Source organism: Scomber japonicus, chromosome 13 (assembly GCF_027409825.1).
Source record: "Scomber japonicus isolate fScoJap1 chromosome 13, fScoJap1.pri, whole genome shotgun sequence".
Classification (NCBI taxonomy): domain Eukaryota; kingdom Metazoa; phylum Chordata; class Actinopteri; order Scombriformes; family Scombridae; genus Scomber; species Scomber japonicus.
The window spans coordinates 22,381,747-22,402,050 of NC_070590.1; the positions used below are offsets into that span (position 1 = coordinate 22,381,747).

Here is a 20,304-nt window from a genome sequence, read left to right on the forward strand (position 1 = left end):
GTCTCCATCTACTGTAACTCAAGGTAACACACACCCTCTCTATCCTGGCAAGATACTTCAAAGGATGTCTGGGGATGCTATGTGAATATTTTTGGCCTCTATCCACCTGTCTAGTGCAGTTTTTAATAGCAAAGAGCAGACACACCAAAGAAAATACGAATGGGTAGGGTTTCAGTATTTGACTTAGTAGCCCATTTGACTTGAATAGTGAAATTATAACCAGTAAAAATAAAGTGATGCTTATTTATTCATTTTTTAGGGATTGAATTTATTCATTGGTTTAAACATTATTGATCCCATTTTTGTTGCAGAGTCGTGTTGTGTGTATTTCAGACAAAACCAAAGAAGGAGCATATTTGACAGTGTACACTCTTGCATGCAGACTTTTTTTTCTCTACTTGGTACATGAGGAATGCTTGCACTCTGTTTACAATGCCCAAATTTAGCAACAGTCTGTCAGCGAGTGAATGGGGGAAGCAGTTGCCTGTAAAATGTTAAAGTTTTGACAATGTATCAAAATGTGGTTATTTATTTCTATTTTTTTGTATAAAACTTTCTGGCACCATTTCTACATTTGGAATAGCCTAAATCATTCCAGGATGTGTTAGGAATATTTTATTATACTTTAATTTAATTATTGTCCCATGGGGAAGTTGCCAGTTAAGTCTTCGTGTTCAGCCATCCCAAACAAAATGAAATTAGAAGCACACAGTATTTAAAGGCAATGCTTCAGCAGAAAATAATGAAAAGGCTCTTGAGTCTTTGGCTTCATTTCGTAATGGCAGAGAAAGAAAATCTGGATGGGATCAGCTCAAACACTAAAAATCCAGAAGACCCGTGTAACTCGATAGGGTAATGCAGGGCATATTGTATTTACTGTTTTCTTGAGATGTGGATGGCATTCGGCACTAAGCTTATTGTTGTTCTGACAATCCAGGCAAACCCTTTATTATCTGTTCCCCCTGTAGCATTATCTCAAAATTATACCTTGCCAAAATCTTGCTAAGTCAAAAATGCATTATGTTCTATTTTGTGTTTGACTCCTCTGTTGCACGACCTGTAACAGTCCTTCACTTGCAACAGCGTACACATACAAATATGTTGTTGTTGGGTTTTTTTTTAACATTTATCTCAGATACAGTTCAATTCTGTCTCACTCACACATTTGTATTGTTGGTATAATATGTTGAACACTGACTGCAATCACAGCTCAGCGAATAATACAGACACATGTTGTCTTCTGCATTGTCTCCGTCTCTTTCAGCTACAGAAAGGCACATTCAGACACAGGCTCAGACTGCACTCTTTCTTGTCTCAGTCTGTTCAGGAATTTTACCATTTCAGTAATTCCTCCCATCCCCAGTTCCTTTCTCGCCCACTAATAGACCCATTTCATAGCACACATTCGAACTTATCAAAGCAGGCAAAGCACATGTGTAAATAATAACGTTAACAATGGCTTCATTCCATTAAATGTCCCGGTAAGCCATGTCACTGAGTGAGCAAGCACAATACTGGCTCAAGTAAATGGAATGTGGTCATCATTAATGTTATTAACTCCATGTGTGCTTGTCCTGCTTGGAAAAGTCAAAGTCTGCTGTGAAGTAGCATCTACTCTTTCCTACCTGACTCAGTCACTTGTCTGCTAAGCTGTTCCACATTAGCAATTAGTCCTAATAATTGCAGAGAGAGGGGTCATAGCCAGCTTACTTCACATTTCATCTTGGGCAGACTAGCCATTTCACTTGTTACCTGCACTAGCCTGAAATCTTCCTGACTTACCTATTACCTGCATGCCTTTGCCTTAACCAACCTCCTTGTTGAGAGCTGTAAGCCTCAAATTGCTTCACCTAGTAAACTTCCCTTCAACTGCTCTGTTCTGTATTGGTGTCTGCATTTGAGTTAAGCTTCTTATGTCAGTTACCTGAATGGTGACAGTATGATTTGGCCAAACTATGGACCCAGGATTTACTTTATCATTGAAAAGATGGTAAAGGAGGGGATGATAGATGAAGCGCTGTGAAAAAACATGTCCACTGTGTGCATAATTTGTACCCTCATGTTATCTGCTTTCTCCAATAGTGCAAGATTCCCAATTAAAATTGACTCAAAGCTGCCTCCTGAGAATCTGCTCTTGTCATCTTTACAGCATGACTATGTTTGATCCAGCCATGCCTTGGCTCCATCAAGTCTGGATCAAAGTACCATATATTCATTACTGGCTTCTGCTTTTAAAACGGCCTCTCAGTGTTTGTTTCCATGTCAGAAATGTCACCTTCTCTAAGCCATAAAAATACATATATTTTCTTTCAACGTGCGTTTGGGTTGGTGTTTTGAACTTAATGATGTTCCTGTAGCTGGACTCGTGCAACCTTGCATACACTTACTTTATAACATAACTATATTATATGCAGATTTTCATATAAATTGATTCATAGAATGTTTTAATGATGCTGGACAACCTAAATAAATGGATAATAGTGCATAATGAAAACAGCAACCGTATAGTTTAGTGTCACTAGTTGATTTGATTGATGGTATGTAGGTTTATATTGGTGTATCCTTACAGTGGAAAATGGTGGGTGTTTTTGAGAAAGTTCAATTATACAACCTGACTAGCATCATTTCTCAGAGAGAATATGTTCTCATTATGAAAAAAACACTATACTGATGTCACTAGTCTTCAGCTGAATAGGTCTGGCAACCCAGTAAGCATACTGCTATATGGGCAAATGTTTGTAAATAGTGTTGTGAAGATGTGAAATGGAAGCTAAACAATATACAGTATTTTCAATACAATGCAGTGACAACACAATATATTGAATCACACTATTATAATATAAAACAGTAAGCAAAATATGCAGTACACGCAGGGTATATTATTCCAGCATCTACAGTACAATGCGTTTTACCTCTCTTTCCTTCTAGCCTTCCTTTACTGGGTAATCAGCCAGGGCAAATATGTGGTGCACAAAGAGCTGTGTGTGTGTGTGTGTGTGTGTGTGTGTGTGTGTGTGTGTGTGTGTGTGTGTGTGTGTGTGTGTGTGTGTGTGTGTGTGTGTGTGTGTGTGTGTGTGTGTGTGTGTGTGTGTGTCTTTATCTTTCTGTGTTTGTGTGTTGTGTATGTGTGTGTGTCATTTGAAAAATACTGGAAGGCAGATTGGATACAAAGATGGGAAAAGATAGGGGACATCCGTCAGCTGCACTCCTTTCTTTCCCTATTCACTTAAATGCAGATGGCAGACTGTATTTCCAATGATTTCTAGGTTTCACTGGTCTTGAGTACAAGTAAGATAGAATAATGTGTCACAGTCTTGTAGAACAAGTGCAAATTTTGCCTCCGGCCTCCTCTGTAAAATACACCTCTGCTGAGTTCAAACAGCAGTATTGGGCTAAATTGGGCTAATCCCAGCTCAAAGGGATGCCTAAAGTTCACAAAGTGTGGGCCCTGCTTAACAATGAGGAGGGTTAATTAAGACCCACACTGACTCATTCTACCCCCTCTCTCCTGCTCTAAGAATCCACTGGATTGGCTTTAAGGAACTGTAGACGGGAATGGAGATGAACGTATAACCTCAAGGAGAAAACACTCATCCACTTCTGATAAATAAAGCATTTCAATTGCGTGGTATAAAGGATAAATTTAAAGCTTTTCAAGCAGCTGTGACTGTGACTGCTTCTTGAATTCTCAGTGTTTAATAGCACTCACCATGTGTTTTCCACAAATGTGGGATTCTCATTAAGTGCAGTGTAAAAAAAAAAAAAAGGTGTCAACTTTTAGACCCACCAGGACTAATTATCAGCTCTAATGACCAGTGTGAGTCACTGGTTTCTCCAGCAACCATCATGTAATATCACACATCCAAAAGGTGACAAGGGGGGAGGACTAGAAACTACAAAGATAGTAGTTGTTGAAGTGCACAGACCTTGTTTTAGAAATGGAATAGTCTACCATTGTTATTAGTGGATACAACTGTGCAACAGCAGTGTGGCACCTCAGTGAGGCACTGGAATGTAAATGTGACATCATATGAACACAATTGAGCAAATCACTCAAAATACTTTTCTAAAAATAATCCTCACACTAAATGTGAGTAAGTAAATGTGTATGCATGTTTGTGTGAAAACACGCGCATTACATATTGCACATATGAATTTACATAGTACATGATATTGGTAATTATTCCTTTGAAATATCTACACCTTCCTGTATGTAAATGCCTACTGTCACTCAGCTAAATTCTGACATACAACTGAAAATGGTTTAACTTGCCAAGACCCTGATGAAAATTCCCAATGTCCCCACTTTAATTACAATATTACCTAAACAGGTGCAAACAGTATGAAAGCAATTGTAAGGACCTCCTTTCAGCACCGGGAAGCTACAGCATCATGCAGGGAGCTCATCCTGTTTGTTGAAATCTAGCATAGAATAGCCATTTTAGGTTTGTTTGATCATACATTTGCACTTTGAAAAGGCTTTTTATTGCAAGCAAATAGAAAGGGGGAATAAAGAACATGGCTCAGGTCTTCTGCCGCTTACAATAAAATACTGCATTATTTATTTACTTTTGGAGTTTTTTTGTGTTTTTTTTAATTTTAGCAATTTAATTCAGCATTTCAAATAGTTAATTAATGTGTGGTATAATTCTAAAGACCATTGACCACAGAGTCTATATCAGCCTCAAACGGGCTATCGTCTTTCTCTCCGCTCATGATGCAACAGTACTCCATTTGTAGGCTTTGGAAAAGTTGGCAGCAAAAGCGCTGTCCATGGTTCTGAATTTCATTGGTTTTAGACACATACAGTACATGACAACCATTGGTTACAAATGTGGTTGAGGGTTTTGGATGTCTAAGTCTATTCCTAGCATTTTCTGGTTCGTTTTTTTTTGGACAAGCATTTTAGAAAAAGGATTTATTTTGAATTTCCTATAAAGCAATGGATTTTTTTTTGCCCAACTGCCTTGAACTGTGTTTAGAGGCAGTATGTCTGCTGTAATATATTTTATCCCAGAAACTGCATTTCAGGAATTCTGTGCCGAAGTGGGTTAATCTAAAGCAATTAGAGGGCTGGAAATGTCTTTACAGAGTCTTGGGAAAAGATCAAAATGCCTCTGAATTGATAGCAGTACTAGACCCTAGTGGAGAAAAGAAAAGAAATATGATTTTGCACATATAGCTGGCAAACACTTAGACAGGTGTGATCAAATTAAGACATCTTAAACATTTGTTTAAAATTTTTCACCCTGAACAAACCAGTTTTAAGGATACATGATTTAAATATTCTTCTATCCAGGCTTAGGTTGTTCTCAAGGCTAGCACTTATAGGAGTAGAAATGTCTAAAAAATGAATATAAGGGCAGTGTAACACACACACAATAAAGTATGTCTATAACTTGTGTCTATTATTAGTCTAGGTATATATGTGATAAGATGTGATGCACCCCAATCTACTAGATACAGTACCAAATGTATTGCTCCTGCACATGCATACATACTTTATATATACAATAGATTTAAGAATGAGGGTCTGCCATGTTGACTTGTAGACCCTCATTGATATAATGCACTTCTTCCTAACCTTAACACTCTCAACTCTCAACCTAAACCTGATTCTAACCTTATCACTAAACTCAAATTGGTGCTCTAAAAGACATACGTACAAGGGCAGCCACACATACATGTTACAGCTTTCAGAGGAGGCCACTTTAGCAACTAAAGCCTAAAGGAGGACACAAAATAAATGTATACAAAATTTAAAAAAAAGCAGATATTTGAGCTAAACTTATTTAGTGGCACACTAACTGAAATAGTTGTAAAGAAAAAAACAAAAACTAACCTTGCTTTACAAAAAAAAAAGCTTCTGTTTCATGTGATCATAGTCTGTGAACATGCATGCAGTAAGATTCAGACATAATATCAGACACCTGATCATATTCTAAATGAAAAGCCATTGTTGAGTGTAGCACAGTTAATTAAAGCAAGGGCACAACTCTACATCTGTCACGTCACTTGGCAGTTACTTTAATTATATATTTTGGTCAATCTGTTCTTCCTGATGTGAGAAGGGGATGCTATACATGAGACAACATCTGCTGAGGTATGTCACATGAGCTTCAACATCTGTCCATGTTTTTACAAAGTCTGTCAATCACTGCGTCATGTCTCATACGTATTTATGTTATCGTATTGAGAAACCACAAACACTGTCAAGTGCTGAGAGCTTACATCTGTGCTGCAGTTACAATTAACACTCTTTCACCAAGCAGCAACTCTACTCACAAACACAGAGATTGGCACTACACACACATACCCAGACACACCCTGTGGCTTGCAGTCATTTTGGTCCCTTATGCTGTCCATCAAGAAGACATTGGTGACTATTCTCAAAACTGACTCCACCCACAAAGGCTTGTGATCACCTGAGCTGTCAGCTAGCATCTGCCGAAACTAGCAACCAGCCAACTGTGAGACTGGCTCTGAAGATATCTCCACAGAAAATGTGTCACCTACACATGTTCAGATCTCGGCAGCACATCTTCCACTTCTATTTTTGCTAATTTACATGTGGCAAACTTTATCTGCAAAGTCTTGGAGAATGTCAAACTGTTTTGTATGTAATGCCACTGCGATCTGATGTATGGAAGCATCTTGAAGTCCCAAGTCATCTTGTTTTGGATGGAAATACATTGTAGACATCAATGGCAGCTATTCTCAATACAGAATGATGGCTATCTTTTGGGATTTACTGTTTGTAACCAGAACAAAGAGATCAGAGCACATTACTCCAGTTCTAAAGTCTTTACACTGGCTCCCAGTCAGCTATAGAATAGATTTTAAAGTTCTGCTACTGGTCTACAAATCACTGAATGGTTTAGGTCCAGAATACATGAATGACATGTTAGTAGAATATAAACCCAGTAGAGCTCTGAGATCTACTGACTCAGGTCAGATAGTTGAGCCCAGAGTTCAAACTAAACATGGTGAAGCAGCTTTTAGCTGTTATGCTGCACACAACTGGAACAAACTACCAGCAGAACTGAAATCAGCCCCAACTGTGAACACTTTTAAATCCAGGTTAAAAACACGTCTGTTCTCCTGTGCTTACGATTGAGCTCTTTTAAAACACTTTACATTTTAATCTTTCATTTGCACTCTATGTCCTTTTAATGATTTTAAAGCAAATCATTATTTTATGCTGCAGTCTTATATTTAATGCTCTATTCTAACATTTTATTTATGTCTTTCTATTTTTCTGTACTTTGTTTTTATTATTGGTGTGGGGGGTTGGGGGGGTTAATTGTATGTTTTAATGTTTCTGTTTTATGTAAAGCACATTGAGTTGCCATTGTGTATGAAATGCGCTATACAAATAAAACTGCCTTGCCTTGCCTTGCCGTTGTGTTACTGCATGATGCAGTAAATACAGCATGATTGGAGCTAAGTTGTGTCATTCAGAACTGTATCAGGAAACAGTAAAGTTCAGAGGTGGCAAGAAATATCAGTAATTTTAGGTTGCCCGTCAAGGACATAATGTGTTTGTTTGAGAAAGAATGTCCATGTAGTTGGCTGTTTTTGGGTTTGAGGACCCGGATGAAACTGTTTCTTCGAGTGTTTTTTCCTTCATGTTGAAGAATAATTAAATTAAGTGATTATTGGATAAAGGGAGATGCATTTCAATATCTTAAGTATAGCTGTCTTAGTGAACTAATGGGATGCCAAAATCTGGACATTTTGCTGTACTACTAAGAATATAACACTATTACTATAAAAATAATGCAAGTCTGTCCTTTTCCCTCTGCGTGCACACACACACAAACATAAACGTGTCTAGTCCAGGACTCACATTCACACAGTTGTACATGACACAGAAACCTAGAGACATACTAGCTTTATATCCCCAGACTCTACAATTTTCCGTTCATAATCCCCCTCTGAGTCTATTAATATTTCTGTTTCCATAGCGATTTGAGCCTTGCCAAATGTTGTACAGATAAGAGGAGATAAGAGCATAAGTCGCAGGGAGATAAGAGCAAGTGACCTGCAGAGATCAGAGCACTAGAGGTCACGCAGAAGAGCAGAAGTAAGTCACTGAGAAATGGACCTTCCCTTCCCTGCTCAACTCAACTGCCAGGCAAATAAATAAACAGAATTTGAAGGGCCATGTAAGTTTTCTTGAAGTGTAACATTCCTGGAGTTAATCATTTTTGCAGCAGCTTCCTTTGTGTGTCCAATCATATCCTTCAAAGAAAGTTGCATGGGAGCAACACAAATACATGATAGCATGTGGCCACAGTTAATATTATGAGAAACAAATAATACTATATTGTGTTGATAACTAGAATCTACAAAGCTGTAAATCTTTACTGCCAGAGTATATCAATATGACAATCAGACATTTTAGTGGCAAATAGAATTTAGGGAAATGCCATTTTATTTATTTAGGCAAGTCATATGCTTTCAGATGAGAGTAGGCACAAGTGAGCACTAAATTGAGAATAAAACATATGACAGTAACAATTCTGTGGGAAAGTATAATTTTTCAGCTTTACAATCCAGACTGGTAGCAGAACAATAAAACAAAACACATTCAAATTATTCAAATTTGGAATCATAGTTTTGCCATTTGAGTAGATATAGGCATACTACTATAGCTGACAACACAAATGTGTGGGTTTTCTAGTTTCTGGTCCTACATGAGTGTTTTTCAAAACGTTAGACACTTTCAAGAACTGTTGCACTCAAGAATAATAAAATGTATAAGCTCTAAAATTGATATCTAAAATTGAGCCCTGCAATACCCTCAATTTCTGCAAAAGTAACACACCAACCATACTCTCCTCTTACAGACCATCTACACAGTAGTTATGTTTTGTAAGGCGTTACTTTACCTGTTTGTTGTACTTCGGCTGGCTGGTCTTGTAGCTGTAATCTGAGTACTGGTCTGAGCCAGTGGAGTTGTCATCTCCTCCCGTTCCTACGAAGGTGTTGGCGGCAGGAAGGTCCTGGACAGCCTGGTGTTTCTGTGAGGCGGAGGGGGATTGGGCCTGCAGCTGAATGGAGGGTAAGGGGGAGTTGGAGCGGTAGTGCCTGCTTATATCAGGGCTTCCTGGCGAATAGGTTAAGGGCAGATGTATCCTGGGGCTATCATGGACTCCATCAAGGTTGAACTTAAGACTCTTTTGAAGGCTGACCTCCTCCTCTTCCCCGAGTGGTTTTGGAGATTTCTGAGGTTTTCCCTTCCTTCCTCGTTTGCCTTTGGCATTCTTTGGTGCCTGTTTGGGTGCATATAAGTCCTTTGTTTCTTTTTTGCCAGCCTGATACCCACTCTTAGTTTCTCTCTGGATGCGGTGTCGAATAAATACCACCACCAAGATCAGCATGACAACACCTGCTACACCAGCAAGGCTTCCAAACAAAATGTTACTGCGCTGTGCAGCAAAACCATTGTCAGGATCACCTGCAATGTCCCTGTCCAGTGGAGTGTAAAGACTGTGCCCAACTAGGGCTTCCACTAAGCTGACATTTGAAATGGTTTCATTGACATAGATGTGGACCAGGGCAGTGGCATGACGTGCAGGTTTCCCTCTGTCACTCACTCGTACCACTAGGCGATGCAGTCCACCATGTTTTCGGGTCATTTCCTTTGCTAGAGTGATCTCTCCACTGGTGGGGGAGATGCGGAATAACTGGTAAGGGTTTCCACCAGCAATACTGAAGACCAGCTCTGCATTAGGCCCACTGTCTAGGTCTTCAGCTTCGACTATCTCCACATGACTATCTGGGGAAGCTAGAGGTGACAACTGTCTGAAGGAGGAATTGGACGGCTTGGTGACCACAGGATCGTTGTCATTTTCATCCAATACATTGATGGTAACACCCACATATGAAGACCTGGGTGGCTCCCCTCCATCCACTGCTTTAAGTCGGAAAGTGTAGCTGCTTTCTTTTTCTCTGTCAAATGAGATGCTAGAGAGAATGGTGCCTGTCCCATTTTGAACAACAAACTTTCCTCCGTCAGGCTCTACAGACAAGTGAACCCGAGCGTTCTCCCCTTTGTCCACATCCAAGACTGTCACCATGCCAACTGGACTGAGGGGAGGCATGTTTTCCAAAACTGAAAAACTGTAGCCGCTAAGCATGAACTTGGGGTCATTGTCATTGCGGTCGATGACTTTTATTACAACAGTTGCTGTTCCTTTGTGAACAGGTGACCCTTTATCTGCTGCGGTGACCCGGAACTCATACCGTTCCTTCTGCTCACGATCAAGTGGGCTTCGGGCTCTGACTTCTCCAGTATTTGGGTCAATCTCAAAAAGACCTTTGATGGATGAGTCTCCCACAATATTATAGAGAAGTTCTGCATTGGTGCCACTGTCAGCATCGGAAGCTGTAACATCCAAAACCTTCTCTCCTGGTTGGTTTTCTTCTGCAAATTCTACCTCAAACAAGGTTGGAGAGAATATTGGTGAGTTGTCGTTCACGTCAGTCACCTGCACCTTCAAAGAGTTTGTACTAGAGAGTGCTGGATTTCCAGAATCCACAGCCACGATTTCTACTCGGTAATCCCTAACTCTTTCAAAGTCGAGAGGAGTGGTGGTCTGTAGGAAATATTTCCTCTTGTTGTCAGTGGTTGAGTCGCTGGCAGGGCGGAGTTGGAAGGGCACATCTCCTGCTACCACACAAGTGACCACGGCATTCTCTCCCTCATCCTTGTCCGACACTTGCACCAAAGCAACGGCTGTTCCCACTGGCATGTCTTCTGAAATGTTAGCCACTCCTTCACTATGAGTCACAAGACCAATCCCACGAATTTCCACTGCTGGAGCATTGTCATTTTGGTCAGTCACCTCAATGGTTACAAATGTATTCGAGCTTTTGGATTGAGGACCCTTATCCCTCGCCACCACATAGAAGGACAGGCTGCTGATTTCTTCTCTGTCAAGTGGTCCTTTGACGTAGATAATGCCAGTGGACCGATCAATTCGTAAGAGTTTCGGCACTGGGTCTACTGCTTGGTGAAGGGTGTACTCAATTTCTCCATTAGGGCCCATGTCAGAGTCATTTGCTTTGACCTACAATCAAAAGAAGTTGTATGGTTAAAGCCGTGAATTACATGCAACAATTTAAGGTTGGAGTAGGATTTTTTCTACTAATCATTTGTGAATTAATTAATCAATACATTGATCAATGCATGCCTGATCATTTCAAAGCACAGCATATGAACAGCTCCATATATATTTCATTATTGCCCTTCCTCTCTGCTTTTTAATGGTTATGTCACTGGCCTTTTCTTCTCTTCCGTGGGGCGTTTTAGACAGGAATAGCTGTATGATGAGCAGGTGGGCACCTTTTGCATGGCAGCCTCTGCCATAAATGTATGAATGCATGTGTGAGTGGGTAAATGTTGGCAAGTATTGTATGGCGCTATGAGTGGTCGATAAGACTAGAAAAGTGCAGTCCATTTAACATCTTTTTCCCTTTTTTATTCCTGAGAATGGGCTATAGAAAGGTTCACATGAAATCATATGGCAAAATATTAAGCCTGCAATTTCTTTCATGACAGTCAGTGCAATTTCACAGTGGGATGCAGAGAAAATCCTACACAGAGCATCTTACTCCTACACTGGCATTGTGTATCTCTAACTCTATTTCTGCAAGTATAATAGACCAACAACAGCAATAAGCAGCTTAATTACCTGTACAAGCATAATATGCTAATACTCTACTACTTCTAGTACTTAACATGCATATTAGAGTAATAGAGTGAGACAAACTAATTTTAGCAATATTAGATATGTGAGTGGCTGGTTTCCCAGAAGCTCTATATCAGAGGTTAAATTATACTATTTTAAACCGCAACAAAACATATATATCTATGATTGGAATGTACACATGAAGACTGTTTCTGAGGAATAACAACTATGTACAACATGATGCATGGATTAATTTTTCAAAAAACATCTTGATAAATTGGCTGAGCACTCCTGCTGAATATACAATTCAAAACAGTACATCAAGCAACACTAAGAATTACACTCCAGACTGCAATTCAATTTAAAAAAAAAAATGTTTACACACCTGCAACACAGAGTGCCCGACTGGACTATTTTCAGACACTTCCGCCTCATACGTGGACTTTTCAAACTTGGGTGAGTTATCATTGGCATCGGTAACTACCACTCTCAGCAAAGCACTGCTGTAGCGCTGTGGGTTTCCTCCATCCACTGCTTTGATGGTGAGGTCATAGGAATCCTTTAACTCACGATCTAGGTTGCCAAGGACAATGAGTTGTGGGAGCTTTCCACCCCTGTCGTCAGCCACTTGTAAACCAAATAGGGTTGCTGCGTCGGGCCCTGCAGTCAGGGCATAATCACTCACACCATTCCTGTCTGTATCCCTGTCTGTAGCTAGAGGTATGGAGAATAGTGCCCCCATGATTGTGTTCTCAGGGACAGAGATGGTGAGCACAGAAGACGGAAATTGCGGGGTGTTGTCATTGATGTCCTGTACCTCAATGCGTCCTTCAATGAGTCGTGGGCTCTGATTTTGTATCAGATCTGTCACTGATACTTCAAATTCCAGGTAACATGGTTTGCCCTTAACAAGGGACCGGCAGTCCCTTAGGGTCTCTCTGTCTATGGGAATCTCTGTGGTGAAAATATCTCCCGTCTTTCCATCGACACGAAGATAAGGGGCACCAACCTCTAGCTTGTAGAGATGACCCGAGTCTGGCAGGCCCTGGTCTGCTGCCAGGCTACCAATAAGAGTGTTGGGAGGCTGCTCCTCCTGGACCCGGTACAGGATACTACCTTCAGTGGAACCACAGTGCAGCACCAGGAGCCAAGACAGCACAACTCGTAAATTAAGTTCCATTAGGTCATCAGAAGATCTGCCTGTAAAATGACATAAAGGAAGAATCAAAATATTGTTTCCTAAAGGAAATCATGTTTAAAGAATTAGCTGTAACACATTTGGTATCTGTATCAAATTCCAGAGGCAATAATTACTTAACTTTTCACAGAACACATTAAGACCAGGGTGATATATCAAGTCAGCAGGAAAAAAGAACAACAAATTCTCTTCATAGTATTTTTTCTATTATAACTCACAGGCTGTAAAATGAATTATTTTTGTCAATACGTTGTACCAAAACCTATCGCAGGCCTGGAAGCACAACATAATAATTAGACAGCAACAACAAAGGGAAAAGAGGCATTAAAAAAATGCAATCATAACTATATCCCAACACTGTTTCTTTTCAGTGCCAGAGCTTGAATAGCTTCAATAAATCTCTCAGTTTTTACAAATTTAATGTAGAACATGTAGGATGCAGGAAAAATAAATTATATCTTGTGATCTTACACACAAAATTTGGGGCCCAGTGTGGATTGCTTCAGCTGCGTAATCAAATAAAAATGTAATACAAAATCTCAGTGATTCCACCAAGCCGAAGAGACTCATTATTTCGGAATTACACCACTAGACATTGAGTGGTTAAGCACCGCAGCTCGAAAATAACCTTCCATATACAGTAAAACATGCCCTAAAACATAAATCCTCACGAACCTGCCAAGATATTGTCTATTTTCAGAACCAAACTGTTAGATCAATTTCGTTACTAGAGAGGCCTACTGTATGACTATGAATTCTTGTATACAGAAAGGTCAGACAGACAGTGAGGCCATTTCTTCTCATGCAGATTACACAACTTGGCCATTATCATCTCATGGAGCTTGCAACAATGCACAATTCAGAAAGTTTCATCCACGCTCCATTGCTACTGGCTAGCTCAAACACTGTAATCATTATGTTTGATTTTGAACCTTTCAACTCTGTAATTACGACCCATTATTATTAAGTTTTCTTTGATCTGTATTCCCTCTAGCTAAAGAATTCTGGCTTTTTCCATGCTGCAATGATTTTAGACTATAATTATTTCCTGTGTGTGTGTGTGTGTGTGTGTGTGTGTGTGTGTGTCTGTGTTTGTGTGCGCGTGTAGAGTTCTATTGGTAATTGAAATGTGAGCAGATATTGAGGTTAAGTATCAAGGTCCAGTGCTTTGGACAACTTAGTGGTGGCAACATTTACTAGTTTTGTATGTGTGGTGCATCTAGAGTGTCTCCTCACTAATCCTGCAGTGCTCATTTCTATGTGTGCTTCCAGTGCAGCCTGTTGTGTACAGAATCTATTGCATGTGTCAGTGATGCACCACACCGTACGTAATAAATGGACTGCGTAACTAGACCTAAACACTGTTCCTTAGTCACTGTCTAGAAAACACTGCAGTTTCCTGAACCTTCTTAAATCATATAATGTGTGCAAGCTTTTAAAGATTGTTAGTGTGGTAACAGCTCTGTTTTTGGTTAAAAAGTGATATATGGTATAGATGGAATTGGGTAAAAGAACAAAGGGCTCCTTAGTTTGTTTGGTTGTGAGGAAAATAGAGGGTGAGAGACAGATTGATTGAAATAAACATGAACATGGGCCGATATTCTGGAGCTTGAATCTTAATATCAGTAAATCTGCATCTCCTCACATGACACAATGTTCCAAAGAGGAGAAAAGCAAATATGCATTAAGCTAGACAGCAAAACACAAATATACAAAATCCAATGAGAAATCCAATTCCTTTTGAATACATTAAAATTGGAAGTGCAGGTTATTGATGCACTAATTGCTCAGTTATCGATGTGTCCCTTTTACATTTGCAGGGGGAGCCTCTAGTCAATGTAGCGTGAATGGAGAGTGTGCTCTCTGTGTGTTCATGTGTACAAGGATAAAAGGAAGGCAAGAGTAAAAACATTATCAGAGGATTCACTCCAAAACATATTTCTTATATCTACAATTGATATTTACCATCCAAACATCACAATTTGTGAAACATTTATAATATACTTATTGTAAATATCACAATAAACAATATCTTGCGGTCCCTGATGACATTAAACTCATGAGCATATATGAAGTCTTTTACTGAATAAGGAAATGTAATATCCAAATAGTTCAAATAATCTGATAATACTCCTCTTAGAATATCATATCTTGTATAACGATGACATAAACTCAGGTATGACACACAGGTTGAGAGTGTAATAGTCATATTTGTGCTTCAGACAATTTGACACATTATTTTTCAATATTTGATGTTGAATGGTAAATGGACTGCAATTATATAGTGCTTTTTTTGTCTATGGACAAGTCAAAATGCTTTACAACACATGCCAACATTAACACACATTCATACACTGTTGGCAGGGGCTGCTATATAAGGTGCCAATCTGCTCATCAGGACCGATATAGTGCTTTTTATCCAAAGTGTTTTACAGTGCTTCTAATGCTCAATCACCTATTCATACACACACACAGTCACGAACCAATGGCACAGTCACCAGCAGCATTTTGGAGTTCACTATCTTGCTCACAATCTCTATCCATCTTGTACTTTTTACATGTGGACTGGAGGAACCAAACCTCCTGAGCTACAGCCGCCCCAAAGTTGAGTTTAAGTTTGCAAAAATTATTTCAACAAACAGCCATTAAAAATGAAAACCATAATTAATTTCACAATGTTTTGTTTAACTATAACCGTCCCCCTCCCCTGGCAGGCACCTCTAGAATGAACAGGCGTGCTTTGATAGTGACATGATTGTTATGGTTGATGACACTCATGACTTAATGTCTTCCAGTTGGCCTCATGCCTGTCTTCCAGATGGCACCGTGCCTGGCAGCCACAGTGAATTGGTGTTCTCTTTTTTTCTCCCTTTGTTTACATTTACATTAAAATTCATGTTGTTCATGAAATATGCGTTTTTGCCCTGTGGGGATCAATATAGTTTCATCATCATCATCAGCCAGGGAGAACCTCTTATCAGACATATATTGACACCATGCCTTTGTGTTTTTATCTAACATTCTTCAGCTATTTTAAAGATATTTTATCAAAAGTGTGACAGGACCATTTACCCACCATTTCAAAGCAAGCTAAGGTTGTGGTGAGAGGATGTAGGACTTCTTGGACTACTACATGTCTCCACCAAAGTTCACTACCTGAACAGCAAAATGGATAAATTAAAACTGCTGAACACAACTAGGAGTGACATTTCCTGTATCTCAGCGCTTTTCCTCTGAAAAACTTGGTTATCATCTGCCATCCCAGATGGTGTAGTAGACCCACAAGACTACAAGCTGATTCAGGCAGATCACAATACATAACTCAGCATAAAATCAAATGGAGGAACAAGAGCTTTTCTATTCGTGTGTTCAAATGTGTCTGTTGTATTGCAGTCCTGGTCAGTCACTCTAAAATCAAATAGTTTTCTTTGTCATAATTGAGGTGTTGACTTTCGTAATGACTGAATTCTACAAGAATGTAAAGAAATAAGGAAGATATTGAAAATACATCCAACCTGTCATTACTCAAACACTGTGTCAGCACAATAGTGAGGAGTGCTGCAAAAACTTTTTCATTGTTGCACAGACTACCCATTACAATTTCTGGTAGCTACAACACAGGACAACTTAGACCTGCCTGGTGTTTGAGGGGCCCCTACTGTGATACAACTTGTATGAGTGCAGTACACACTATGTCCTTTAAAATAGCTATTAGGGCTCTCTGCAGCCTAAAGGGCTCATAAAGTAATTCCTTAAGCACTGTATACTGCAAAAACCCTCCAGCACAAATAGACAATTCAACACCCTGAGCCAGACACTTAAGCAGGAGCTACAAAGCAACAAATATTCAGGAGAAATATCTTTCCAGACACAAGGCACCCACTGTCTACAGTAGGAAAAAAAACTTTTAACTCCACCAGCAAAGCAGCATTCTGCATATAAACTCACGCTGTGATCATGCAATGGTCCAGATGGTTCCAGCATAGAGAAAAACTGAAGGCAAGCTGTACCACAGTATGGAGGTGGACCTTCAAACACGGTCCGTAACTGCCTGATTGGTCTTCTATTTGCTATATATCCTGCAAAAATGTTTAACTTTGCAACAAAGAATGCAGCCAAAGCAAAGTTGCTCAGCAAGGGAGTTTAGGACCCTGAGGTACATCACAAAGTAGGCTTGCCACACAGAAATAACACTGCCTGGCCAAAACCCAGATTATTAAGACCATCAGGGGTGCCAAGTCCAAGTACAAAACTGGACTAGAGAGTCCATGCTTCATGACTCATGCTCAGCATGTCCATCACTCCACAGACCAACAAGCTGCAGGAAAAGCTCACCCAAGCATATCCCTTCAACTGCCAATGACCTTTATAAATAAGAATGCTTCTAAAAGCAAGGAAAGTGCTTCTCAATCCTGCCCACTGTCACCAGGGAGTCTGTTGTCACCATGTTGGAGTTTCACTCATATGTAGAAATGTTGTGATTGACATCTACATGACAGTTTTTTTATTATTCTTTCTCTTAAGGGCCAAAAAAGAATGTTTGTAGACCATATAAGAAACAAAAGAAATCTACTGTATGTTATAAGCATTAAATTATGTTGGGTGAAATCCTGGTTCTCCAAATTGGCAAATATTTTATATAAAAATATAGCCTTTTAATAATCTAAGAAAACTTTATTTGTTTCGTTGAAAAACAAAATATGCAAAATAGGATCAAAAAGATTGTGCATTCACAATTATAATGTTGGAATTTTTGCAACTTCTATATGAAAAAAAAGACAAGACTAGAATTTCATTAACGGTTGCAGGCAAAGGGGATGTCTCCTGACATTTTGCCATGGCTCCCTTCCCCTTTGTTCTGATCTCTCCCTTACCTCATGTTTCTACCCATTTCCTCTCATGTCATTTTGAATGACAGTGAACTCCCAAAATTCCTCCTAGCAACTGGCGACAATCCTCTATCCCTGCACCTCTCCCTGAAGGATCAGTGCCTGGCGACAGTGCCGCTACTCTGCTCCTCACAGAGGAGAAGGTGAGAGACTTCACTGGCAGCTAAACATCAGTCAATCTGCAAGGTGTGATAGAGTCTCACCTGGAGCCTTAACACAGTGCACCACCTAACTGCCCACACTGCTCAAGAGCACATTTCAACTTCTTCATGTCTATTATCAACATCCATACCTGTGTCACACTGTGCACAGTTGGTTTTGTTCCCAAGAGGGTTACAGTTCCCTGACTTAATGAGGCCAGGGGTGATGACCTCGGTCATGACAATGACTTGTTGTGATGAACTGGTACCAGCCCAGCTTACAAAAATCACAATATTACCACTCTTCCAACCAGAGTTTGCCTGCATAGTGATAGACAGTAAATGCAAAAAAAAAACCCAAAAAAAACAAAACATCTGTACCACCTTGGCCCCTACGGAAGGATCCTGTTCTGACTCACAATCATACCAAAACTACTCTGCATGTGTTTTGCCAAAAAGCTTTTGCACCACAGGCAGTTGTCTAACTGTCATTAGGTGTTATAGGCTGGCAGGAAGGGGGAAAGAAAGCAAGGTTAGCTGGTGCATTTTTAACTGTGTGCTGTGAGATGAAAAAGTTAATGGGCACACTAATGCCAAGCATAAAGCATCTACTGCATATCTTAATATCTGTGTGGTTATCAAAGGAAATCTACAAATATATATTTGTAGTTGGAACTAGTAGATAGTGTTTAACATCATATAAATCACTGACGTCAATGATTATTAGAGGAAATATGAGTTTGAAATAAAGATGTAAAAAGGAATGAGTTTGAATTAATAAAAGTTATGAGTAGAAATGCCAAAGCAGTGCTTCAAACTGTCAAAATTGTATTACAATAATTTAGGATGTATTTCATCATTTACAACATTTATCATCAAATGACATCAACAATCTATCATCATAACCTAAAGTATTTCCTGAGTGTGATCTGAATGTTCTACTGTTTTTGGTAAAATAAAATCATTTGCAGTCATTATCTTAAGTGGTATTGAAAGAGATGATATTGTGTGTCACTTTTTTTGTGGAAGATGTATCGGATTTTGGCTTTAAGTGGGAGAAGCAGAGAAATAAAAAGAAAGTAAGTGGCTGAATACATATGAGTGTTGCCTAATACATTAAAAAGGGTATTAAAAAAAATAAGAAAAAAAAGAAAAACCAAATGATTGTGTTGCGGAGCATGTGCGCCTGTTCTGGTTACCATAGAGACAGACTATCTACTGACTGAGTGACATTTGCTCTTTAAGTTGGCTGAGTCCACAGGTCCAGCAGAAATGACTCAAGTGTAAAAACAACTGAGGCATGATTGTAAAAAATTATCTAATGTCAAAGGGCAGGAAGGAAGGAAGTGTTGTGTTGGGAAAATGTCATTAAAGTAAAGGAATACAATTGATAACTTTCTACTGTAATAATTGCTTGCTTTGAAGTAACTCCAGGAAGGATTAGGATCTAGCAGCATAACCAGAACATGACTTTTCACCTGTTACTTTTCACAAATCAAACTTTCTACACTAGGATGTGTGGAAAGATAAAGGATGATTTAATGATTTTCTCAACTGATGTGATTTGATATATCGGCTGACTCTGTGCCTTTAGCTAGTGTAACAGGTAAAATCCATTACTCTCTCACTAGCATGATTTATGATGGGTAGTATCACAGCCATGGGTCTCTTCACAGCTGATCTACCAATAGCATTTACAGCAAAATGTTACTTTACGCACTTCAACTGAAGTACACATTGGCCATTGGCGGTGAGAAAGCCATGGGTCTTTGTTTTGAAACACTTGCTAAGGGTGCTGGTGTTGGAATCAGTTATTCATGTGGGCTACTCCACACACACACACACACACACACGCACACACACACACACACACATTAAAAAAATCCTGATAGAGGGTCACACCTAGCACTAAAATAAATCCCATTAAATACACCAAGATCAAAGAGACTGCATTCAGACATTGCCAGAAAGTTAGAGGGTGTTATCGACATACTGACAGTTCACACTTTATATTCCTTGTTTTTTCAGTGTGCGTTACTAGAACCAGAGTTTCGTTTGATTTCTTTGCAGAGGTACTCTACAGTTTGTAAATCACAGTATTTTATGAAGGTTCACGCTCAAGTTCAAATACCTGCAGTTTTGCCAGAAAAACCCCTTATGCAACCTGTCCATAATTTTATCTGTTTACCAACTGCCACACATTTAGTATCACATCAGCAACTCCAGTACATGACACATTGCATTTTATTGTCTAATATAGAACCTAAATATTCAGAGAAAGTCTTGTCAAGTAAAAATGTAAATCTACAGTGCCTCATTTCAAGATAAGTGATGATGATATAGCAAATTAGGAAGCCAATACAGATGCTGCTTTATCA

The 20,304-nt window shown here is 39.3% G+C and overlaps 1 protein-coding gene across 1 annotated transcript in view; it reads right to left on the reverse strand.

Moving 5' to 3' along the window:
- Positions 1-12,888, reverse strand: part of pcdh1a (protocadherin 1a) — an 83,397-nt gene extending 70,509 nt beyond the window's left edge. Inside the window, exons 1-2 of the mRNA XM_053331759.1 lie at positions 12,085-12,888; positions 8,895-11,078 (exon numbers count right to left, since the gene is read on the reverse strand). Of these exons, the coding sequence (XP_053187734.1) occupies positions 8,895-11,078; positions 12,085-12,879 (2,979 nt within the window). The 5' untranslated portion in view covers positions 12,880-12,888. The remainder of the gene's footprint in view (positions 1-8,894; positions 11,079-12,084) is intronic.
- Between the last annotated feature and the right edge of the window lie 7,416 nt (positions 12,889-20,304).